General features: G+C 46.4%; 7 protein-coding genes across 7 annotated transcripts; 5 read left to right on the top strand and 2 right to left on the bottom strand.

The window, feature by feature from the left end:
- Positions 1-53: 53 nt before the first annotated feature.
- On the top strand, positions 54-3,108 carry SPPG_04858 (signal peptide peptidase SppA, 67K type; the record flags this gene model as incomplete). Its single annotated transcript, XM_016753096.1, has 10 exons — positions 54-233; positions 310-357; positions 421-553; positions 623-790; positions 857-954; positions 1,031-1,086; positions 1,166-1,298; positions 1,795-2,158; positions 2,237-2,353; positions 2,423-3,108. 10 exons carry the CDS (start codon positions 54-56, stop codon positions 3,106-3,108), a joined length of 1,983 nt encoding a protein of 660 aa, XP_016608589.1.
- Positions 3,109-3,230: 122 nt separating this feature from the next.
- Positions 3,231-9,257, bottom strand: SPPG_04857 (uncharacterized protein). Its single transcript, XM_016753095.1, has 15 exons — positions 8,625-9,257; positions 6,865-8,550; positions 6,099-6,810; positions 5,862-6,015; positions 5,439-5,797; positions 5,225-5,376; positions 4,974-5,150; positions 4,682-4,909; positions 4,479-4,607; positions 4,218-4,418; positions 3,991-4,137; positions 3,774-3,929; positions 3,629-3,706; positions 3,387-3,567; positions 3,231-3,319 (listed from the first exon to the last, which is right to left on the bottom strand). The coding sequence occupies exons 1-15, from the start codon at positions 9,219-9,221 to the stop codon at positions 3,306-3,308; spliced, it is 4,971 nt and encodes a 1,656-aa protein (XP_016608588.1). The 5' UTR covers positions 9,222-9,257; the 3' UTR covers positions 3,231-3,305.
- Positions 9,258-9,346: 89 nt separating this feature from the next.
- On the bottom strand, positions 9,347-12,048 carry SPPG_04856 (uncharacterized protein; the record flags this gene model as incomplete). The annotated part of the gene is made up of 8 exons (XM_016753094.1): positions 9,347-9,652; positions 9,718-10,238; positions 10,311-10,483; positions 10,550-10,628; positions 10,696-11,235; positions 11,299-11,423; positions 11,486-11,690; positions 11,766-12,048. 8 exons carry the CDS (start codon positions 12,046-12,048, stop codon positions 9,440-9,442), a joined length of 2,139 nt encoding a protein of 712 aa, XP_016608587.1. The 3' UTR covers positions 9,347-9,439.
- A 3,123-nt stretch (positions 12,049-15,171) lies between these two features.
- Positions 15,172-17,553, top strand: SPPG_04855 (uncharacterized protein). The gene is made up of 9 exons (XM_016753093.1): positions 15,172-15,819; positions 15,899-16,083; positions 16,151-16,262; positions 16,324-16,431; positions 16,498-16,578; positions 16,644-16,757; positions 16,829-16,861; positions 16,933-17,036; positions 17,100-17,553. Exons 1-9 carry the CDS (start codon positions 15,739-15,741, stop codon positions 17,416-17,418), a joined length of 1,137 nt encoding a protein of 378 aa, XP_016608586.1. The 5' UTR covers positions 15,172-15,738; the 3' UTR covers positions 17,419-17,553.
- Positions 17,554-17,763: 210 nt separating this feature from the next.
- SPPG_04854 (uncharacterized protein) lies at positions 17,764-19,655 on the top strand. Its single transcript, XM_016753092.1, has 3 exons — positions 17,764-18,278; positions 18,351-18,651; positions 18,718-19,655. Exons 1-3 carry the CDS (start codon positions 17,970-17,972, stop codon positions 19,467-19,469), a joined length of 1,362 nt encoding a protein of 453 aa, XP_016608585.1. The 5' UTR covers positions 17,764-17,969; the 3' UTR covers positions 19,470-19,655.
- Positions 19,656-19,796: 141 nt separating this feature from the next.
- On the top strand, positions 19,797-21,655 carry SPPG_04853 (uncharacterized protein). Its single transcript, XM_016753091.1, has 3 exons — positions 19,797-19,885; positions 19,953-20,506; positions 20,566-21,655. The coding sequence occupies exons 1-3, from the start codon at positions 19,820-19,822 to the stop codon at positions 21,320-21,322; spliced, it is 1,377 nt and encodes a 458-aa protein (XP_016608584.1). The 5' UTR covers positions 19,797-19,819; the 3' UTR covers positions 21,323-21,655.
- Positions 21,656-21,939: 284 nt separating this feature from the next.
- SPPG_04852 (uncharacterized protein) lies at positions 21,940-23,517 on the top strand (the record flags this gene model as incomplete). Its single annotated transcript, XM_016753090.1, has 6 exons — positions 21,940-22,228; positions 22,285-22,433; positions 22,502-22,617; positions 22,685-22,788; positions 22,858-22,977; positions 23,083-23,517. Exons 1-6 carry the CDS (start codon positions 21,965-21,967, stop codon positions 23,515-23,517), a joined length of 1,188 nt encoding a protein of 395 aa, XP_016608583.1. The 5' UTR covers positions 21,940-21,964.
- Between the last annotated feature and the right edge of the window lie 1,304 nt (positions 23,518-24,821).

The raw sequence follows: 24,821 nt of genomic DNA, 5'->3' as shown, positions 1-24,821 counted from the left end.
CCAGTGTTTTATACATCCTTTGTCCAAGAAAGCTAATTGCACCCATTTGACCAATGTCGAGCAACACACCGCCTTCCGACACTCCTCCTCGTCCTCAAGGACCGCGTCAACCTCCACCGGTCGTCTGGCCTAACCTCCAGCGAACGGGCTTGATTGCTCGGCGAATCTTGTATGCTGGAGTGATTGGATACACATTTTGGTCTTGGTGGGAGCAGAGGAAGAGAGCAAAGGAGGTATGAGCAGAGCAATAGCTTGCAGATTGTTGTGCCAGTTCATTTCTTTGGGATAAACTGTTGTTGTCGTTCCTAGGCACTGAAAATATACCCAGACACAATCCTGACATGGAAACTTGATCGGGTAGCTAAAATGCTTTCTCTGGTGGTTTTTTTTGGGGAACCATCTAAAGTCTTGAAAATCCAGACATATATAACGGAAGCCCAGAATCAACGTACTGGGCTCCTTGGCGCTCTCTCGCGAGGGGCCCTAAGTAGCTTGACACTTTTTGATGCTGTACGGATTTTGAAATGGGCCAAGGATGATGATCGTGTTAGAGGTCGGTACCCAATCAAGCTCCTCTTTAAAAAACCGTCTTGATCGACAAATGAAATCTTGGGAAATGTAGGTTTGGTCGTCGATTTAAGTTCATCTGGTGTTCCAGGCACAGCTCGGCCACAACTGGGTTTTGCCCAAGTCCAAGAGCTTCGGAATGCAATTAACGAATTCAAGGAAGCCAAACAAAAAAAGTTTGGACAGGTCGGATATAAACTTGTTGCATGTACGGATACGTTCGGTAGGTTCATACGCAAAAGTCCATGGTTGACGGGCCAGGCTATTGATGCCTTGGATGCGAGCGCAGATAGTCAGTTGCTGTATTATCTTGCTACGGCATTTGATGAAGTCTGTATGGAACCAGTGGGAAGTCTTCCGATTTTTGGAGTCGGTATGGCGCAACCGGTAAGATCTTGGCTCTACCTTGCAAGTTCAATCGCAAGGGTTGTTTATATTCCTGTTGCTTTTCAATGTATGTTAGTTCCTGCGTCGATTGCTCGATAGACTTGGAATTGTTGTGCGGGCGTCTGCTGTTGGGTACAGTATATTTGGATCTGAACATGTTCTGACCGCAAAAGACCAGCACCAACACTTCAAATCATCGCCTTTTTGATAGAGAATACAAGTCCGTCCATTCAATGTTTACATCGACGGATTTCCCACAGCCCCAAAAGGAAAACCTCGCGCAGCTTTTGGCTTCCCTCAATGACCAGCTAATAACCGGGATAGCAAACGCCCGGGCAAAGGTTGTGAAGAGCATTTCAAATCTTCTCCCTGCCTCGTCCGAGAAAGTCGTAGAAATGGTTCAAGACCAGGTGCGGATTCTCTCTCTTGCGGAAGGGGACGTGGATGGTCTACAAATTTTGGAAGATCTGCATGTCGAGAGCGAGACGGGATGGCCCCAGAAAGTTGTTGAAAAAGTTAAGGCTGTAGGTGACGAAGGGGGACAAGTCCTCATCACGGAAAAGGGTAAGGCGGTCCCCGAGGATGTTGGGAGGGTTTTAAAGCAGGCAAAGGAGACCAAGAAGGCGGCGGATATGGCGCAGAAGGCCTATGAAGATACCAAACAAGCTGTTGCAAAAGATCAGCAGCCTAGTCGCGATGAGAAACAAAAAGCGGAAACACAGGAATCGCGAGTCCCGACCGAGAAGGAAGAGAAGGATATGAGCGCCGTCGAAAAGGTAACTAAGGCAGCATTTACTTTCAACTTTGTTGGGTGAAACATCAACTTACATTCCAATAAAGGTCCAAACCTTGATGGACAATGCTCCTCTAACTTCAACTGAATCCCTCACGACAGGCCTCATTGATAAGCTAACCTACAAGCACCACACCTACCCGCATGGCCACCGTAAAGAGCATCACCGGCGAACCCAAGAAGGGCAGCCATCGATGCCACTCTCGCGGTACTTTGTAGCCCGTACCGCAGAAGAAGAAGTCACGGATGCACTCAAGATTGCGGCAGGAAATGACAAGGTTACTGTTGGGTTGGTATACCTTGTTGGACCCATCATTAGAGGGGACGGCAGATTTGGTAGCAATGAGGTCGCGAGGGCGCTCGGGGAGTGTGCTGCGGATAAGGATGTTGATGTGGTTTTGTTTAGGATTGGTGAGTTGAGATCATTTGCTTTTGGCTACTCGTTGCTGGATTGGCCATGCTTCTTGACTGGCATTGTGCCCACTGTAGATTCCGGTGGAGGGGATGCAGTGGCTACCGAGACAATCTGGGAGGCTGTCAAACATGCTCAAGAAGTCTCTGGCAAACCCGTCATTGCCAGTTACGGTAATATGGCTGCATCCGGTGGTGAGAATTAGATACATCTTCCTTTGTTTATGTAGCCAGAACCCATTCACACAACTGCATCAAACCCAGGATATTATTGCACAGCTCCATGCCAGAAGATAATTGCTAATCCGGGCACAATTACCGGGTCCATCGGCGTCGCCAGTGCTCGGCCTGTCATAACTCGCAAGTTTCAAGACAATATAGGTGTCACCTTTGGCGAAATTTACACCACCAAAGGCGCACAATTTCAGTCCCTTCTCCACGATCTCCGAGGGAACGCTCTAAGGCGCTATCATGGTCAAACAGCAGCCCTATATGAAACCTTTCGTAAACGTGTCATGGACGGCCGACAGCTGAACCTTGACCAAGTTGAACATGCTGCACGCGGTCGGGTCTGGACAGGTGTTCAGGCTCTCGGATTGGGTCTCGTTGATCAGCTGGGGGGAATTTGGAATGCCATAGATGTCGCAGTCGACACATCTCTCCAGAACAGAAAAGAAAAGGCCAAAACGTCATTGATCAAAAAGATTGTGCACAAGGAAGGCGAGAAGCCGGTGGTGCTCTTTAAAGTTTATCCTCGCCCCAAGAGTTTCTGGGAAGTGATAATGGAGGCAGAAGGTTTGGAAGACGTATTCGCGGAGATTGGAGGAAAGGGACAGGAAGGGCTTGCTGAAATTGTGGAGCAGGCTGTTGGGGGCGTTGTCAAAAAGCAGATCGAGACTGCTATCGGTGGACAAGACAGCTTGGCAATGGAAGAGGATGTTATTTGGTGATTGCCGGTATTGCGACGTTCTAGTGCCATGAACGCATTGCTCTCATTCACATCTGTATATACGCAATACATTCTTAAAACTAAATGCATTGGCAAACTATTGAAAGTGGTAGCTTGATCTAAGCTCTTAAAAAGGTAGTTTATTACAAATACATTTACCAAATTACAACACATCATATAGTAAAAGCATCGGTTCATTTAAAAAAGACCAGCTACAATCCGAGCGCAATAATTGTGAGTACTAATCAACCAGTAATGCCACTCTAACAATGACGCTACCTCTTTTTTTCATTTCTGCTTGCTTCCAAGCAGGGTAGGATGAAAATGTCACTTTATCAATCTTGAAATGCTTCTGGAAATCGGGTTGGGAAAGATATATCTCAACGTGAGCGGGATCAACACCTAAAGGCAGATCATCCTTTTTCTTTAATTCGTCGAAACTGTAAACAGCCTTGTTGAACTGCGTGATGTTTTTAGTTTTTGTAATTTTCCATCCGGAGAGTGGCAGCTGACGAGGGTACCTTTTCAAGAATATCAATGGCAGATTCTTCCTGAGGTTCACGCTTCTTTCTTCCAGTTTTAGATTTTAGTTTATTCAACTACAGACAGAGCGCTCATTAGTTTATCAGCACCACCAGTTTAACAACGTGGGAATCCAAAACTCACAAATCCAGTAGATCCAGCAATATCTTCGCTTCCATCCTCGAAAGCAAGGAACGCCGCCTTAAAGCCAGCTGGTTCGGAACCAGACCGAACGAATCGAACTTTTGTCCGATCCAAGTTCCGCATTTGCTGGCGCGCTGAGACGTAATCTGCGTAATCCTGTCGTGACATGGACGGTCATCACGTTGTTCGCTGATGGAGAAGGAGTGCTGTTACTCACCAAGCCAGTCTCTAAGGCTAATCGGACGTCCCTGTAATTGGATTTCGCATCTGCGCCCACCCAGATGTAAATCTCAAAAAAGGCATCGAGAATATATACACCGGTGTTTTCCAAGTCGGATTGTACGAAAGGGTCGATCTCTTCAGCCTAAGTGAACCAAACGACCCTGTCAGTGAAATGCTGGAATGTGACGCCATCTTCTTCCCAAGACCAGAAGATGCACATACTGTTGGATTTCCATGAACAATATGCGATACTCTAAAGAGGCGACACGTGTAAGATCCCTCCAGCTCCTTCTTCTTGGCCAAATATGGCATCGAAGCATAATCCTGCTGATGGTTATGGGACTTTTTATCAATTCCCCCAAGCTTTTGCCAGAACACTTTGGGTTCTTGTAGTTCTTCCAATGTCGTAATGGGTTTCGAGTCCTGCAAGGGACGAATTAAAAGAAAGAAGATTGGATGATAAAGGACGATAGGGGGACTTACACATATCCGTTGGGCAACGCGCTCCGCCATATCGCGTTCGAACGGGAAACTACCTGTGCCATGCCAGATAAATACTTTGTCTTTCAGGTTAAGAACGAAACTATTCGCGGAGGATAGGGAGGAGGGATTCTGAAATGCAACGCGATATAAATTGGTTCAATGTGAGATTAGACGCAAGTAATATCCAACCTTCTATTACTCACCCAAACAGCCTCAATGACTCGTACCAGCCCCTTCTCAAAACCCATGACATGATACAACGCCTTTTCACTCGTCCCAAACTCCGCTCTAGTTCCTCGGCGGACAATAACAGGATGCTTGAAAATGCCCAGGAAATGTGATGGCTCTTTACCCTGCGTGACACGGATCTGACGGGCTTTATGTTGCTTTTCAAGATCGGTTGCCAGATAGGCAGCCGCAGCTTGGTCCGTCTATAATATAGAGCGTGAGCATCTGGAGCAAACTACGCGAGTGGGGTGAAAGGAGGATGCATACACTCTTGCATTCGGATCCAATCCAAAAGTATGCTATGGCAGCCTCCTTTTCATTCCCGTCTCGGCCCGTCAAATGTCGGTAGAGAATCAGATAACTTTCTTCGGCGTAAAAGATGCCGTGTTCCGAGGGTGCTATTTCGACTTTGCTGTCAGTTTCGTGCGGTTGGGCCAGCCAAACCTTTGCAGAGGAAGGGAGTGAATCAAAACCATGAAACAAGTACACTGAGACTACATGGTGATGAAGATGTTCACCTTCAATTCCAAACATCCACGATCCATCTCAGGAGCTGGCGGACCACCAATGTCTTCTTCCTCTTGGCCATTTGGCGTACCCCAACTGGCCGGGGGTGGAGGTGGTATGAACATATTCTGTACGTTGATCTTTTCAACTTTCTTGACATCCACTAGGACACGAACCATTAGTTGGGTCGCTCAACTTGCGACGTATCATGAAAGATCTTCTTACCCCCACCCCGATCGTAAACACCCCATGTTTTATCCTTAGCAACTACATTGGTCAATTTCCTAACCTCAATTCCACTCTCCTCAGGCCAATCATAGAACCTCTCTCGAAACGCTACGCTCTCAAACCCCTCTCGCTCAAAGTACGTCGTAGCCGTGAAGGGCCGGTCCTGGTTAATGGACAGGTCTTCTGTGAAATTCAACGCGAGCGTTCTTTCCGCGTCGGATGCGTTCCGTCCGCTCAAGATATAAACTTCGGTGTAGCAGTCGAGGATGTAGGTTGTGCCTTTCTGCAGGATCTTGGATGAGAGGGGCTTACCGGGTGGTGTGATCGATGTTACCGAGGACGTATTTTTATTGACCCTTCAGTGGAAGCAAGGGCGGTTAATAAAACCCATGGACATCTGTACTTCTGAGAACAACTTACCCATAGAGGTACATATGCCGTTCAATTTTCTTCTCGTGCTCCACATCATCGCCCCCCTCTTCGGCGGCTTTGATGTTATCGACTGGTGTGGTACGCGCTCCGTTAGTTAAAACTTTCCAAAACATCTCTGCATCAGGTGAATCTACTCCGTCCTCTACAGCCAAACAATACAATACCCGCCAAAGTCAGAAGATTTAAGGACAACAGCTGCCGACGCCATACGACAAGCACACATACCAAGAACACTAACGACAGCGTGTGTTCCCCATTCTTTATCTTTCATTCTCATCCCAATCTCTTTTCCCTTTGCCCTCTTGACCTTTCCTGCATCCTTGCCTGACCATACCAAAATCGTGGCACTGTGAGCTTCACCGTCGTCCACTTTAGGAACAACAAGGACAAAGACATCCCCATGGTTTAACGTCTCCACTTCAATCGGGACACGGGTAAGGTACATCTTCCTTTTGCCTTTTACTAGGTATAGTTCTGTCTGAACCGGTCTCTTCATAGCTGTTTGGGAGGCTGTGCTGGATTGGCGAGTACGTGTTGGTGTCGTCGGAGTTCTGGCGGGGGTGAGCGAGGGGCTGAAGGTTGGGGTGAGGTTTCGTGTTTGGGTGGGAGCAGGTACAGATACTTTTGGCGCAGGCGGCGCCGCGGATGAAGTCAGTGCCTGTATTCGCTCCCGAACAGACGGAGTCCGCGACCGAGGCGGACCAGTCACGTCATCCGGACTGAGGTTGATGGCGGTCGTGGGTGTCATGGATGTAATGGACAATCGAGGGAAAGTAGAGCCGGTAGGTGAATTCGAAGAGCTTGGCGGTTGATCTGTTGGAGACGTGACGTCGTCGGTCGGGCTGGCTAAGCGACGGGCTGATTCTGCCTTGTGACGAAGGTGGTCGATGCTGGGCGTGCGTCGGTGAGGTACCTTAATCCGAAGGTTTGCTTTGATCTGCAAGGCTAAGTTAGTCGTCTCGCAACATCAACAATAATGAGCCGCTTCTACCTGCGGCTGCTTTGCCTCCGAAAACCTCCTAGATATGGGGATGTTCTCCTGTGCCGATGCATTCTCAGTGTCGTACTGCATATCAGCTTGCGCCACTGATTCATGTAATACTTGCTGCCTGTTCCCATTTCCGACTTCCTCTTTCTTTGCTTCTTGCGTGCCCGTTTCACTGTCTTTCACCGCAGCGTCCAAAGAGTTGTCATTTTCATTGCTCAGAGATATCGGCACAGGTGCATCTTTGTTGTCTCCTGTAATTTGGACGGTTTCAGCCACAGATTCGATGACCAGAGATGTAGGTACGTTAGAATAATCGGCATCTTTGGGTGTCGAAATGTTTTCTCCGCCCGAAGTACGCTCAATCGCCGATGGCTCTGCAACAGCCACCGCTGCTTCTTCTGATTGCTCGTCGTATAAACCAGAGCCTGTTTTCGCCCGCTGTCGATCAGCTTCCGGATTTTGAACGCCCAGTATATCCTCATCTACACTTCGCCCTGAAAATTGCTCATCCTTGTCTCCGACCTGTACAGCTTCTTCTACATCTCTCTGGTTTCTAGTTGGAACAGAAGCAAATTCACTTGACAGTTCATCAGGCGCACCCTCTAAATTGTTCGCATCGGAAAATGTAGGTGCGTTATCCGCAGTGTCCAGATCTGGGGGTAGCGCAACTCCAGCATCTTCAGACTGGACGTCTATTGGCTTTGATGTACTCCTGACCGCTTCATCTGTTAAGACTTCACAAAGTGCAGTCTCAATCTGGACCACCTCAACTACGGCCACAGCCGCTGCTTCCCTTCCACTCTCTTCTCGTTTTTCTTCAATGCTGAGAGATTTTCCCTCTTCTCGATGAACATCTGCATCCTCCTGTATATCGCGATTGTTGGATCTGGAATATTTAGCATCCAGCTCTTCCTCTCTCAATCCAACATCTGCGAGCTGATCGCTAGTCCGCTGTTGTGAGGGTTTAACATCATCTCTTGCGGATTCGTCATTGTTCCGGTGTATGGGCTGGAGGCCTCCGCGATCGGTTGCCGGGCGTATATCCGTTCGCTCACGTCGGAGAGAATCCGCATCTTCACGAACTTGATTCCGTCGGATATTGTCAACCGCATGTCTACTTTCTTTATGTCCCACGCTATCAACTTCACGGCGTTTTGATGGAGTGTCCTCGTGGGGGGTGTGTCGTTGGACTTCCTCAGGCTTGGTTACAAGCCCTATCGTGGCCCCGCGGTCACGGCGTTCGGAGTCAAAGCTTTCACGAGTCATATCACGATTAACCTCCCCACGCTGATATCGCCTGACTTCTGTCTGCTCGGGATAATCTCTTTTGATGTTCTCCCGTTTTAATTCCTGGCTATCTTTTTCGCGCCCAACATCTCTCCGGTCCTGTACTCGCCCAGTTGGTGTCCCTCGGTCTTCGCCCGCCCTTACGCCTTCTTTAGAAATGACTTTGCCCGCGTCGCTAACTGTAGTTGATTCCGCTCGCACACCTACACTGAGACGTCCGACGTCTCCATTGTCCTCCCCAGCCTCTCCAAACTCGTTTTCAATACTTTCCTCAGCCCGCTTGCGTACTACGCTTTGCAATCGCTTGCGCTCCTCCTCGGCTTTCTGTCTGGCAAGCTTCTTGAGACGACGTTCGTTTTGAAAGGATTGTAGATCGTTGGCGGCTTGGACGGAAGCTTTGGCCTAAATAACATCGAAAATGTTGATGGATCACGGACAAACAAGAATTTTGCAATGTAATAACGTGTATGCCCTACCTCGCCAGTGACACTTCCCCGGGGCCCATTCTGATCCAACCTCTCCATACTCCTCGCTAAAGAGGTATTAGATGCCGACAAACTCTCCAAGCTAGCCTGTGGAGACAAAGCCGCCGCAGAGGACGTCCTCGAAGCAATCCGAACATTCTCCACCTCCCGTTCTCGGTTGGCAAACTCTTGTTCTTCCCGTTTGCGTCGCTCTGAGTCAGCCAACAGCCTTCGTGCTCGAATCCGCTCAAAGCGTTCTTCGTCTTTACGGAGCTTGTCCATAAAAAGCTCGTGCCGCAAGCGGCGATCGAGAGCGCGGGATTCCATTTTTTGGTCGTGGGACTCAAGGTCTTGGATTAATGCCGCGCGTTTTAGGTCATATCTTTGCCGCGTGCGGGGTGTCATTGATCCAGGAGTCTGTTGGGCGCTGGAGAGGAAGGAACCATTGGCGCTACGAAGCGCAGAGAGCAGCGGATCCGGCGTCCGTGCGCCACTGCGAAGGGAGGGTGTGTTGAGACCACTTTGAGGTGGGCTGGTAGTACCACCCCCATGGTCATGGGCGAGTGGGCGATTTGTGTGTGCAGCCCAATTCGATGTGGATTCTGACATTGACAAAAAAGAAAAAAAACGGTAGGAAATTCTTGGTGAACTGGAAAAAGTGTTTACAGTCATTCTAGACGGGAATCTGATCATCGCGTAATCAAGGAACGCGTCGCGTCAACCACCGTTCACCACATGTTTGTAACGGGCGTGTATTCCATCGCTATTTTACATCCACTAATCCAAGACCATTATACAACAAGCAACAAGTATTCCATGCTAACAACTCAATCAAATCGCTCAAAGAAGCGTTTCTTTAGAATAGCTTGTTCGATTCCGTGAGCAAAGCCGTCCTTGTTAACATCATTGCCACCAGTGAGGACACCTGCCGCTTGTTTGCCTTCAAGCTTTGCGGGTTTAATGGCATTTTCAACGAATGACACGGATTCGCCGAGAGCAGCGAGAGGCTTGGCGTGGCGATACGTGTCTCGGACAAAGGCCTAATCAATTGGTACATCATTATACATTCCCATTTGCGTACTTCAAGAACAGTAAAAGGACCTACCCAAGTATCCTCAAAGTCCCAAAAGTTTTGACGGAGGTAATCAGCAGATTTTCCCCCAGGGACGAAGGTTGCGTCGTAAAAGACTGAATCGGCTGTGGCAAACGTCTGAGTAGCTTCAATGTCCGTTCCCTCGATCTTGCCCAATTTAAAAGACACGACATCAACCACGGCTCCTTGGCCTTCCAAGAAACCTTTAACACTCTTCAGTTGGTCAGCAGCCACGTCCTTGCATGCCAAAATGGCCACTTTTTTAGATCGAATGCTCTTGAGAGGGTAGTCATCGATACTGATTCCTTTGGATTTCTTGCCATTATTGGGGTATGTCTTGGATGGGACGTCCACAGCCGCATTTTTTGCGACAATGGTGGCGAATTCGTGGTCGACCTGGTTAATCAAGTCCACCCATCGCTGACGGATATCCTTGCTCTTGACTTTGGTGATCTCAAATACTGAACCCTCAATCAACTGCTTGCGCTCCCAGGGAGCAAGCGAGTTGTAGAACAGTTGAGACTGACTAACATCTATTATCATCAAAATTTGGTTAGGGGAAAGGATGCGGTGTGTTTTTCGTGCAATTCCAGAGAGGAACTTACAGTCAAAAAATGTCGGTGATCGTGCACGAATCTTGTAGCCATCAATCTTCTCATGGTAACTGACAAAGGACCCTTCTGATGGAGGAACAGGGTCCGCAGAACCGTATCGAGTGTGGGGGTAGTAAGCGGCGGGACCCTTAAAGATGTTGAATTGCATGAAACCGTCGCGCTGACTACACACAGAATAGGATGTATTAGTGATCTGTTCACGTTGAGTACTCCCATTTTGGAAAACGTACTTGTTATGTACAGGGTTGATGGGGCGATTGATGGGAAGATATTCCCAGTTCGGGGACTGGAAGCGGTTAAGTTGTGTGTCTTAAATCGGAAGAACAATAAGTGTCATGCTCCTTCCAACACATAAGCGCAAGCGATCCATAATTACCAAAGTAGGAGAATGTCCGTCCTTGCAATAACGGATCATTGGTAAAATCAATGCCAGGAACAATGTGAGACGTGCAAAAGGCGACTTGCTCGGTCTCGGAAAAGAAATTGTCGGGGTTTCTGTTGAGCGTCATCTTTCCGATCCACTTGACTTCCACCTCGCTTTCGGGGATGATCTTGGTAGGATCGAGCAGATCAAAGTCGAACTTAAACTCGTCCTCCTCTTCGACAACCTGGATTCCAAATTCGTATTCTGGAAAGTCTCCCCGCTCGATGGCCTCCCATACATCTTGACGCAACCAGTCAGGGTTCTTGCCAGCAAGCTTTTGCGCCTCGTCCCAAACGAGTGCCGTTACTCCATTTACGGGACGCCAGTGGAACTTTACAAACCGAGACATGCCCTCTTTGTTGACAAAACGGAACGTGTGGACTCCGAATCCTTGCATTTCGCGGTTGCTCCTTACAATACCTCGAGGGCTTAGAGCCCAGAGCACCGTATGAAGAGTCTCTGGTGTGAGGGTAACAAAGTCGTAAAAGTTGTCTATATAAAAACGATAGTTAGGATGAGCCAGTCTTCTCAAGTGCGTGGTGTCCGGACACGCACCATGTGCAGTTGCTGCTTGAGGGATTTCATTGTCTTGTTCGGGCTTGGCTGCGTGGATCAAGTCAAGGAACTTGATAGCATCTTGCACAAAGAAAACTGGGATATCGTTTCCGACAATGTCAAATCTAGTTTTAAGATCGTTAACATCAAAGATTATATGATTTCAAGTCAAGCGCATGTTTCTTACACTCCCTCCTCAGTATAGAATTTTGTTGCAAACCCACGCACATCGCGCACCGTGTCCGCGGATCCTCGGCTACCCAAGACAGTAGAGAAACGAACAAAGACCGGCGTCTTCTTCCCTGCAGCGGAAAGGAACTTTGCGCGAGTGATAGAGGAAAGATCGTAGTAGCTTTCAAAAAATCCGTGGGCTCCATGACCGCGAGCATGTACTAACAAAACGATTGGCGTTAGGCATTTCCTGTTATTATTTGGAGTAACGGCAGTTCTATAGTACATTCACTCACCAACTCGCTCGGGTATCCTCTCGTGATCAAACCTGGTAATCTTTTCCCTGAAATGGAAATCCTCTAACAAGCTAGGACCTCGAATGCCAGCCTTGAGCGTATTATCTGTATCATTTATTTTAACCCCAAAGTCGGTGGTCAATGGTTTCCCCTCATCATCCCGAGTGAATGACTCGAGTTGCGCATCCTTGGCGTTTTTGTCAGTGGCAGAGACAGAGAGGATGCAGGCTAGTAGCCATATCGCCAATGCCGACGTTAACGTATTGATGCGAATACGTGCCATAATCACGAATTTAGAAAAGAATTGATGACAGGTAAGGAACACAGGGTGAGGATGGTCCAACCGACCAGTTGGGGAGCGACAATACTTGTACGGAAAATCGACACGGCACTGCCTTTTATAAAGCCTTTTACATAGGAAGGGTTACAAATTTAACGAGGGAATTCCCCTTCTTCCCCCGTATTCAAAGCCCACCATGTGCCCTCTTACGCATCAATTTGTTCCCCACACATCGCGCGGAGATGGACATCCATGCCAAAGTCATTTCCCCTTTTCCCAAGGCGTCTTTTCCATTTTATCCGCTCCTACGCTCAGTGGTTTAGATGCAAAAAAAAAAGAAAATCCAGGATGGAGATGCTGCCAAAAGGTGTGCAAGGGAAAACGTGGACGAAATGACGTTAACATGGCACAGTCATGTAACAACCGATGCCTAGCCAGGAGACGGAGGTGTGTAAAGTTGACATGGGCGCTAGGCTTTTGGCATGATGTGCAATCCGGAGCTTTTCCATTATGACGAACAGTACAGGAGGTGGGAGAACGTGGGTGCAATTGCAAAGGACAAAAAACAAAAGGTCCGACCAACACGAACAATTTGTGGCATGACATAAAGGCATAACCCAACTATCCGGCACCAAGGGTAAAAATGCCGGCAATAACCTACGTAACTTGCTTCAAAAAATCAACAAGACAATATCAGCACACTCATTAAAGGTTGAAATGTTTAAAAAAGCGAAGAGATCGCGGGACAATCGCGCGACTAAGCCATGCAGTGTGAAGTCATTGCCATCACAAAATGCCCCCAGTTACTTGCAAAAGTACTCCGCCGGACGTGGGCCCTGAGAGAGCGGAGCTCCACATGGCTTGACTTTTCCCCCGTTTGACCGGCGGAGATGCTGCATAGTAAAAACGAGGTTCGCTAATTGTCAAAATACGCAATCAGTCGAAGCCTGATTGCTGAAGCCTCCTGTCCAGTGATTTTCCCTCAGCGGAGACTCATGTCATTATCTGTGCCATATTTGCCGCCATGTCCTAGCTTTGACCGGAATACGTACGCACAAAAATACTGTCAATTATGATTTTCGGTTACTCTCCGTCACTGTTTAACATTCGTTCAGTTCAGTCAAAGTTATGGCATTGCACTAAATGCAATTTGCCCAGTCTTTACTGCTATACCAAGCAACCGTGCATTCGCAGCGTTGGGCTGATGCTTAGCAGATCCAGGAAACTCAAGCTTACAGTAACTGGTGACAATTTGTATTGGGTAACACTATGCATTCAAAAAAGTATAACTTTAGGCGGCTTGATTCGATAGTGCACTTTATAACTTCCGCCGTACATAATTATCATGGTGTGGCTCCCGATTAATTATAAAAAATATTGGCTACTTTCATTGTAGGCTACAAGAACATTTGCCAGAGTTTGCATATGCAACATATGCCTTAGTGTACTTACATTACAAGTGCTGAGCAATACTTGGAGGAGCAACTTGAAAAATCACGAGCACAATGATTACGCGATGCTGAAGTAAAAAACTCTCATTCAACCCCGCACGAGTCGACTTTTGTTTTTGCATCAATTGCATTTCAATGATACTGAAAAGTAACAGGACAAACCGATATAGAAAAGTATAAGAGAAGCTGCTAGCTGATACTGGGGTTATCAGATAATCAGGATATCAACGGCTGGCAGTAAAAGTCCATGCTGGATCATTACTGACCATGCAATTGCGTTGGGCTGTAAGTATCGCGAATCGCAAAACTAAAACCAGCACCGATACCGGAACAAGGAGTCATCATCGCAGGTTTGCATTTGGTTGGTAACATACATGCAACTGGCGATCATAAAGTGTGTCGGCTATGGGATATCATGAATCTCAAATGCTAGATTACGATCACCAACAGAAAATCGTGAATATTCATACAATGCTTCGACCGGATGTTAGTATCCAATGCCTCTTTGTCCCAATCACAGTTTAGATAGTTGAAGTGAAGACCAACGTGGTCCCGCAGAACGGAAATTGAAGACTTGAATAATTACATTTCATCGATTGGATTTGGGCTTGACAACGCTACATCGACATTTCTCTTCCTTTATGACACAAGCAAGCTCCTAGTAATGATTGCCTTGGTTCTCCTCTTTTGCTATTACAGAAACTTTTTGATCCCGGAGATTGGTATCTCGCTTGCTTCTCCGATTAAAGCTATCACAAAACGAGAACCAAAAACCAGTGCCAGAGTCCACAGTTGGCTGCTACATGTAATAGGTAGGATCTCAAAGAGCTTCTACCCAAGCACCGTGCAGCGAAAACAATAAATCTTTGCATCTACAAGGCAGGAGGGGGCAAAGTTTTTTACAGATTTTATCGAGGTGCATGATTAGATTTCTGTATGAAATTATCAGAAACCATAATTCCTATCCTTGCAAAAAGAAACGACTGAATGACGAGTGTTGAACAACAATGTCTCTGAACAAGGGACGTCATTGAGCCGCAAATGGAAAAACCTGCGTAGGTCCACCGAAAAGGGGTAAATATACTGTACAGCAAGAAACCAAAATAAGAGAACAAGACAAAAGGACAAAAATGCAAGAAAAATAATGGCACATCCGGCGAATTAAGTGACATTTGGACTTGCATCGAACTCACCATAAAGCATAGGAAAAGAAAAGTAGCGATATTGGGAATTCACGGTTTCATAATAACACACATGTATCGTTCATGAGTCTACATACACTCGACAAGAGATTGTATATCATGTTCAAAATATCATGGGGAGAATACCCAGGGTCAAACGTCCATCAGCCGAGCCTTTGTATACGCGTGCTCACTCACACCCCCCTCCCAGGATCTCTCGATTTCCAGAGTAGGCAAAAAACAAACCCCAGGGAATATGAAATGATGGCAAAAACCTGAAAAGATGAAACACGGCAAAGTCGGAATGACGATGGATGAAAGCATGTTGCAAAAGTAACGCTATAAGTACGGCCCAGATGGGTTGCAACAAAAAAAGTGTAGTTTCTCGGGTTTCTTACACGTGTGGGATATGGGACAAAGTAACTTCTCCACATCCCTAAATTCTTGCCCAAATTAACCCCAGGAAGAAAAGCTCACAAGGGTTTTATTTTTTTTGGGAGGGAAATCAAAAGTGTTGAACTGTGCCCCACATTACGGAAAGCGTGTTACTGTTTCTGTCCGATATCCGGACTGTAAAGGTGTGCAAGATGTATGGTTGATTTCAGGACATGATTAGTGAATGTGGTGGCATTGGAGAAAGTACTATCTTTCGCGTTGGGGGACCGAGTCCGAAAATGTCTCTTGCAGTCCCACGCAGGGGGATCTAGGCGGGCCACATATAAAAGGCGCATCGGTTTTCTCTCCCCCCCAGCTTTCTTCTACCATCGTTTCGTTATTTTTTCATTGCATTTCTGCTTTTGTGTCGTTGGGTTGGGCGTTTCGTTCATTCGTGCATTTGTTCGTTCGTTCGGGTTTTTGTTCGTTCGTTCGTTCGTTTCTTTGTAGAGTTTTAGTGTTTTTTTTTTCATTCGTTCGCTTGCGTGTGCTATTATTTCGTTTTCCCTACATTCGTTACTTTTTTTCGTGTGGCCTTATTCATTCATCCGTGTTACCGCATTCGTTCGCTCGTCGCTTGCATTCCATCCCTCGCTTCTCGCTTCATTTCATTCTTTGGTTCAATCATGACTGTCGACAGGAAAGGAAAGAAGAGGGCAGCCTCACCCGACGCCGAAGATGCCATTGCTACAATGAAGAAAATTAAGGTATGTTTTGTATATCCAGTTGTTGTTCAAGCAAACCCGTTTGTCCTGTTGCTGATTTTTGGATTTTTTTTTTTCTTAGAAGGAATGCATCACCTTTCATCCTGAGGAGGTCACACTTTCCGAACTTCTCGGCGACGACGACCTCACCGCTACCGAATTACGAGCACTCGCCGCGTACTGGGGCGTCAAAACCAAGGGCTATACCCGGAGCAAGACTCGGCAACTCAAAGAATCCATCGCTAATGCAATGATACGTAGCATGAAGTAGGTTGATGTTTCGCTTTGTCCAGGGGTGCAATCTTTTGTGTCTCACTTTCTGACATGTTTGCAGGTGTCCTAAAGCTGGTTCTAGCGCATCTGTCTCCGAGGATGAGGAGGACGACGATGACACTGAAGACGACGCGGCACCTGCTCCCCGCGACGTTGTGGCCATCCTCTTTGATGTACACTCAAGTCATGCATATCTGATATTCACTATTGTGTTAAACTATTTCATTTTAAAAGGTCACGACTCATATCAAGACGCTTTCAAAGCTGAGCGCGGAAAATTTCACCCGACATGAAGACTCTATCGTCGACTTGGCGGCCCGTGTTGAACATTTGGAAGCCCAGGTATCTTTGCCAGCCATAATCTTTGTCATGGTTCAACTTGTTTCTTAATCTGTTGTGCTCTATCAGGTCGTCGCAAACACTGAAAGTTTGACAGATCAGAGCCGGCAGGTTACGGCTTTGAACGCCCAAAATGAACAGATCAATGAGGTGAGTTTCGTGTATCTCAGTTGCATAAAGCCACCAAGATATCATTCATCGCTCTTCGCTTGCAGAGACTGAACAATGCAGAGAGGCAGTGGGTTCGTACCCATGAGAGGTTAAATGAAACGGTGGATCAAATGAGTGCAAGCATGGGGGAAATCCGCAACCAGATCGGTTGGATGCAGGTACGAGCTAGCTCGCGGTATCCCTCTTCGATAATGTGTTCTTACTGATGACGATTTGGTTTTTTTGTTAGCACACCACCCAAAACCAGCTTACGACTATACAGGTATAGTATCTGTTTTGGGGCAATGCTGTTTGATTATGGATTATGTTTTCTAACATCTTGCGCCATCATAGGAAATCGCACAACGCGAGCACCAAAACTTTGGAAATGTCCTGATGACCCTGAACACCAACCTTGCGGATGTTCAGGCCAGGGTAACCACCATGAGCAACGAAACGTACGTTCAATTCAAACATTTTCAAAGCTAGATTACCTTACTAACTTTGGATTGATTTTTCAGAACTGGCCACTTGTTTGCCATCAACCATCACGGATGCGGTCTTCTCATCGCCAGCATTTTACCCAACGTCATGGCCTCAACGTCTACCAATGTGATCTTTAGCGCTGAGCCAGAAGAATACTTTTTCTTTATCAACCACAAGTGTACCGAAGAGCAACGCAACAGGATTCTGCACATGATGCCGCGAGACGAGCAAAGCACCCATATTAGGTTCATGGCAGTTTACGGAACGCTCAACAATGTTCATTGGGCTGTTAACCAGATGAGGAACTGGCTCTCCAAGCCGTCTAGAGGCAAGGAGTGGATTGTGCCGCTGTAAAGACTTTTTATGTACAAAAGTAGTGCGCAGTTTATTTTGTTGGTTTGGATGAGGTGGTTGGGAGGGGATATTTTCTTGTCGATACCGTTGTAATTGTAAAGGTCCAGTACTAGTACCAGTATCCTTATGTCTTTCTTTCCTTGCATATGCCATTGCTGTCATCAATGTTCTGCGATCAAGAAATAAAAAAAGAAAAGAATGACGAGAGAAAGACCAAGCAAAAGGAAGCGGAGAAAGAAGAAGAAGAAGAATGACGAAGAGACAAGTGGCTAAACCTTGCTGTGCCACAAACGCGTTTAATGTTAGCAACACTCATTGCATCAACTGACCCGCACACAAACCACACTTTGTCATCGGGTGTGTTCAAAGAGTGTGCGAGGGTAAGCGACCCCGCCTCCCCTTTAAACACCAGCTTTCTTCCATTGACAATGTCGTTTCGTCTTGGTTTTGCTTTCAAGTACATTTCAACCTCCTTTATACCTATCTCAGTACCTCATCCTTTCTCACTGATTCCGGAAGACATTTGAACAAGCAATCATTTATCCGCCACAATGAAACTCCGCGTCCTTTCACCGACTGAAGGGACTGACGTTGACCCTCGTTCAGTGGATTCATCAGAATTGACAAGTACGCTCCCCCCGCCACATATTCGCACACCCGGTGAATTTAGACAATGGGTCAAGAGTTGGATTGCGCTTAGTCGCATGTGGCAATTTTACGAAGGTGAAATTGTCAAGCACCGACGACGACATGTCAAAAAGAAGAGCATTTTGAGTAGAGTGTGGGGAAGGAGGGAAAAGAAACAGAAGTTGGTACCTCATGCAAAGTTGGTGGATTTACCTCCCGAGGTTTTACATCAGGTAATTCGGCGTTGGTTCAAGTAACTTTTGCAATGCACAGTTTTGGGGCTGAACGTGGTGAAAATATGATAGATTGCGTCGTACCTCCCACCTCAAGACCTCGCCCACCTCCTTCAAACACCGTCACCTTTTTTGTCCCGGATAGCTCAGGCGGCTATTGCTCGCCGTCGCCATGAAATTACGTCGCTTGCGAACCTACATACGTTCTTGGCATACGGTGGCCGGATGCCGCTGTTTTATAGAACGGCAACGATGATTTTGTTTGGCCGACATTTTTTAAGATTGGTGCCAGAAGCGAGATGTCTTTTGGGAGTTGGGTATGCAGTCGTCTTGGCTTGGTTCATGGTTTTGTTCTATACTGTTCCATTTTTAGGTGAGACACGTTTGCATTTGTTGGAGAGCGAGATTGCCAACGCTAACCTTTTTTGTTTATATTCAGTTGTGATTGCGATATATTGCACACTCGACATTGCAACATTGTTGACCCGCACCACAGCGTCGCTTTTATTGCACACGTCCCCCATCATGACCACGCACCATTTTCCGTCATTTTTTCGGACACCTCCAAGGCCTTCATACACCCACACTGTTCGTGACCTCTGCTTCACGGGTACCACCGACCCGCAATCTCCCAGTCGGGGCCTTTTAAACCCGTGGGCGTCCCACTTGTACCTCCTTACAAGTTGCTGTCCCAATCTCCGCAGTTTGCATCTCGTTGGATGTTCCCTCGCTTGGTGGTTCCGTCTTGCGAAATTGGATAGACTCAAGGTACTCAGACTGGAAGTGTGCGAACTGGATGAGACTGGAATGGAAATATTGGCTGGAAGTTGTGGGCAGGTTGTAGAGCGAATTGTGCTTGTGGGTGGGGAAGTCAGAGGTGGGGATGTGAGTGAGGAGGGCCCCAATGGGACATATGTTAACATGAACATTGGGACGCAATCTGGTTCTGCTTCAGGCCCGGTACAATCCTTTCCTGCCTTGACGCATGTCGAACTCCAGTCGCGGATTACGGTCGAACCTCCTGGTCTAAAACTCATCTTGGACCGTGCTCCCAACCTTTCGACCATATCCTTTTCTGCAGAGTGCAAAGGTCTGGTGTCGACTTTTGTCAGATCCTTTGCGGTGGAGAAGGGTGATCAGTTTGTGGTGAAGGATGTGGAAGCTTTGAGGAACCAGTGGAATATCACTTGATATCCATTGCAATGCTTGAACGCATATAGCAGTTTTGAGCTTTTTTTTGCTGATGTACATTTTTGTTTGTCTCACAACCCTATTTTTTTGTGCAAAACTCTGTACTGGTGGAAGGTTTTGGTTTTGAGATAAAGTATATACCCCTTTATGTTTGTAAATATATTTCACACGTTTTTTTGGGCTGGATCCTCTGGTCTTGAACCAAATATCGGATTTACACGTCATGATTGAAATCGTGATAGCAGCAGCGCGTTCATGGATACCGGTGTGTCATCGGTTGCTAGGGGCTTGCGACCTTAAGATCTTTGACAAAGCAAGCACCTCTTCTCCTTTTGAATTGAAAAAACCAAATGGCTTCAATCAAACCAAGAATGCTTGGCGGACTCAAAAGACTAGTCTGCCAGAGCTCGCAAAAGGTAAGATCCATTCATCTTTCATGCCTGTTAATTGTGTCTTGAATGCCTTTTATTTACGTTTTCATAGGCATTCTCTCCATCACTGCGACGAGCATGTGAACTACATGTTCAACGTCCGGTCCAACAGCGATTAAGCCGTGCCTTTACAACTTCTCCAATTATCCGGATTGGAGCTAACCCACGGGTAGAGGACAACCGCCCTTCAGGTCCCAATTGGAGAGCAAAAAAAAAGAAGGGAGTGCGGGATGTTGGAAGAGAAGAATCTGGGCAGCCATCTGTTGTGGTACCGCCTATGGACGAAGGAATGCGAGCCACCGCCTACTGCACCGCTGAAAATTACAACTTTACGACTCTCTTACCTCTCTTGCAGAGGAAATACCTTTTACTTCCCTTCATTGCCGATGATGTGTATCATATTCGTCTTGTGAACCCATCAGAGTCGATTTCTAGTTCAGCAGGACATGACGCAGAAGCGTTTATATTTCGGGATGGAACGTTTGCGACGTGGGGTGCGACGGATGCGCAGAATGCGGCCTTGTTGCGTTTGGTGAAGCAGGTGGAGATTAATCCGTACAAGGAAGCAGAAACTGAGTGGTTTCATTATTGTGTGGATCTTGACCAGTGAGTTTACATGCTATTATATGCTGGGTTTTTGTATTTTATTAACGTTGTATCAATAGGGCTGGAGGACTCACCGCTGATACTATCATTATTGGCAACTCTCTCCCCGCACATCAAGCGAGATTAGCATACTCGTCTGGTCTGGCGCGATCCGTAAAGTTGGCTGCACTTGAGGAAATGCTTGAAAAGCATTTGGAAAAGAACCGTCACATCCCTCAAGTCCTCTTGCAAGGCAAAAAACTTCCGCTCAGCCGTGCAGCCGTGCTACAAAACCTTGGTGAACTCTTTTCTCTACGAGGTCATCTAAACCTCCACGGTGAACTCCTCGACTCTCCCGATTTTTGCTGGTCGAGTGCCAAAATGGAAGACATATTTGACCGAATATCGCGTAACCTGGACGTCCGACCGCGGATCGCCGTCTTTAATAAAAAATTAGACTATGCAAATGAGTTGACTGAAGTCATTCGCAGTCACCTCCACACAAAACACTCTACCGGACTGGAATGGGGAATCATTATTCTCATCATGATTGAAGTCGGGTTCCAGGTTTATCATACTTATAAGGAATGGGAAGCGAATAACCCATCGTCACGTCGTAGTGCTCCACAAGTCTCACCCGAGTTTGTTCCGGATGAGGCTCTTGAGGAGACTGTTAAGCCCATGCTGGGGAAAGGAGAACCTCGACGAAGAGGTGAACGTGAGCGAGAAGACATTGGCCATCGACGGGAGTTTCGGGGTGAGGCTTCTGAGGAGGATGAGAGTGGGTTAACGCTTGCGCCGGCTCTCAGTGGCACGTCTTCCCGTTGGCGTGTCTAAAAAGGGTTGCTGTTGTGGAATTTTTTTTGCTTGTCGTTTTTCCGACCTTTGGAGCAGTTATTTGGAATTTTTGTCATGTGCATAGATGCATACATCTTTTTTTTTTTTTCATTGTAATCATAGACGTATATATATTTACTACAATTAGAGAGACTCTTTTGACGCCTGGCCCGTTGTGTAGACTCTTTTTGTATTCCGACTGTCGGGTGTCCCAAATGGGGCGTGAACATTTCGCGTTATAGACCTACTCGGTGAATATTGTGAATGTCGTTTGCGTTCACAAATATGTATAGAAGTGTGAGAGGGCGAAATAAAAAAGCGCTTGGATTGTTGTTTAACCGTAGTGAAGAGACGAGATAGGATAGTGAAAGGATGGAACCTTGTGTTGACTGATGTTGCAAAGTTGACGAAAAAAATGAAGTACTCCCTATATCTATCGTCAGTTTGTGATGTATTTATCCTGATAACATTGCTCATATGGTCTGGTGTGAATAGCCCAGCCTGTGCAAGACCAAGATAGGTAAAGACGTCTAGTTCTGCAAACAAAATTGTGGCCCAAAGAGGGCCATTTCCAAAGTTTCAAGGCAGGTTTTGATAGCCACGGTTTCTTTACCAATATCAAAAAAAATAAAACTCCCAATAATGGGATTCCTTAAGCTCCCACAATGGATTCAACGAGCCGTCGAGTTTTTGCATCTCAAATCCAAACAAAAGGAAAAGAGGGGACAACCAGAACCGGCATGCACATCAACTCAAAAAATAGAGAAACCTATACCAGAGGTCCCACCACCACCACCAAAATACAATGCCGCAGACTTTTTGTTTTCAAAACTCGTCAAACAGGATGTGGTCAAACCTCCTGGATCTATTCCAGAGGGGATGCCATTTAATATTGAGGATTGCGAGGTAATGTATGCTGTCCATATCTGTTTATATCAATCTTGGTGTTGACAGAATGATAGGATTGTAGTATCCATCTTTTTGATCGGACGGCTCAAGTTACTATTGACGCTTGTCATCGGTGTTTTATTTTCATTGCACCGTGCGAAGGAAGTGTGTTTATTAGAGATTGTCGGGATTGTACTGTGGTCGTCGCCAGTCAACAGTTTCGGTATGCAAGAAAAAAACGTTCATATGCACTTGGTGCGATACGAATTGAAATGTGTGCCGTTCGTCTAGTTTACGAGACGGTCACTCTCTGCGTATATCCCTCTATTGCGCAACGCAGCCTGTCATTGAAACGTCTTTTGGGATTCGGTTCAGTTGTTTTCGGTATAGTTATCCTCGGTTGCGTGGTAGGTTTTAATTCGATTAGTGAATGGGGGAAATCGGTGCCGTTTGTTGAAAGGAGTTGTTTTTCAGATCAATTCCGTCAAGCAAAGCTGCCGCTGTTGAGGAATGAGTGGAGTAATGTATATGATTTTAATGACTCGACGGGAAAGAATTGGTCTTTGGAGGCGCCGCTAGTGAGTTTTTCTGTTCAAGGTTATTTTTTTTGTTGAGCGCATGATGTTTATGACCAACTCGTTTAACAGGAAGCTGAGGATTATCCACGTCTTCCTGTGGACGTGCAAGAAACTGTTCAGGTGGACGTCACCCATGCGGGTATTGTACCATTGGCATTAGGTCGTCCGTCACGACGCTCTGACGAGGAGGTTTGTCAAACCCACTTTTTTTTTTTTTTTTTTAAACAAGCAATTTATGAGCAGAAACTCACATGAGACGTTTGAAAAACCAATTTCATTGGGGATTTTTTCCAGAATCGCACAATGATCTCTTTTGCACCAGAGGATGTGACACTGCATATCCTTTGGAAGCTCCAAGATCAGGTCTCCATTACCCGGATCAAGGAACGAACGTACTCTGCAGGGGATGTAAACCTCTTGTTTGGACATGTTGGAGACGATCGAATCAAAACGGTCGCAGGGCAGAAAGGTAATGTGTGTGGACCTTTGGGGCACGAGGTTTTGCTGCAAAAAAAAAAAGCCCGAGATGGACACGGGAGAATGGGGCTTGCTGATGCCCGAAAATTGGTTTCTTTAGATCAATGTTTTGTCATTGAATTCGAGTGCAAGGCATTGGAGAGCGTATGGGCATTGATTGGTGAAAGCATGCAGGATACGTCATGTGTATATATTTCTAGGGATCGAGAAACGACTGTCAAGGACAAAGAAGTGTTTTTTGGTGGACAATAACACAAGGCTTTTTTGACGTTCAAGCATGGTTTGCAAAGTGATATACCCTTTTCATCATCATTTGACAACTTGCCATAACTAGTACTTGATCTGTTTTTGATGGCTTTACAAGTTGCTTGATATCACAAAAACCTCCCAAAAAAGCAGGGTCAATAAAGCACTCTGCAAAATGCCACGGCTCCGCCTGCTGAGTGCCCTCGTTTGATCGATTGCGGTCCTTCTGTCTCTCTCTCTTCTGCGCCAAAAATGTGTGTGAGTGTGTCAGATGGGCCAGGCTGGAAAAAGCCTCCCTGGATATGTTTATTTTTGGCTTTTTTGATTTCAATCTGCCTGGCAGTGCCTTGCGAAATGTATTTGGGGGGCTTTATGCCAGTGTGTGTGTGTGAATGGCGGGTGCACTCCTCGAGTTGGAGGAACCAGAAGGGGCTTTATTGTCATTGCCAACATGGCATCATGTTTTGTATGGCAAAATGGCCTTTTGTGTGGTATGCGTCACATGGATAGTTTGCAGAGAGAGAGAGAGAGGCACAATACTTGGCCATGCTATCATCCTTTGACACAAAATGTTCCCGTGGGTTCAAGAGGCTCAGGATTGGGGAAGACAAAAGTGTGTCATTTGTCTAGCAAAAGCTGCGGAGGAAAAGATGAGCAGTATGACCTCGGTGTGTGTGTGTTGAGAAAAAGCCATCTCACTCCCCCCTTCTTTTTTGGAGATACACAGCTGTGGGAAGGAATGGGCTTTTCTAAAAGGAAACAAATGAAAACCTTTCCATCTCACACACGCACAGCGTATCAATCTCCAGATTCTTTTATCCTCCTTGCTCGGAAACTGCTGTAAAGCCCAACTCCTTCCCTTGCAGTGTAAGGTCGGTTTAAACAACCAGGTTAGCGCTTAACTTGGTAACATTTTGACATTGGGGGCTCCCCATTTTGCCATGACAAAGGTTGTGATCAAGTTGGTCTTTTGCCCCCTCCGCCTCCCCATCGAGAGGAAGAGTGGAAACCTTTTTCCCTTTTGCTGATCCCGATCCCGAATTTCTTATTTTAGGCGTTTTCTTTTGAACAGATGTGAATGAGAAAGCTTTCTAGGCTGATTGCCTTTTGCTCAATCAAAAAAAACAACAGAAAGAGAGATGTGTAAGAATCCGCATCATGTTGCATTCATCCAAAAAGTATTTTTGTGATTTCCAACTACTAAAAGGAAGGATTAAAAAAAAGGGAAAGGCAGAGAGAGAGAGAGAGAGCATGAGCCCCAAAAAGACATTTGCCCTTTATTACGTGGCTTTTTTTATCATTCATCTTCT

The sequence above is a fragment of the Spizellomyces punctatus genome (assembly GCF_000182565.1).
Source record: "Spizellomyces punctatus DAOM BR117 chromosome Unknown supercont1.7, whole genome shotgun sequence".
NCBI lineage: Eukaryota > Fungi > Chytridiomycota > Chytridiomycetes > Spizellomycetales > Spizellomycetaceae > Spizellomyces > Spizellomyces punctatus.
Note: the sequence above shows the minus strand (reverse complement) of the source record. Positions and strands in the feature narration are given on the sequence as shown.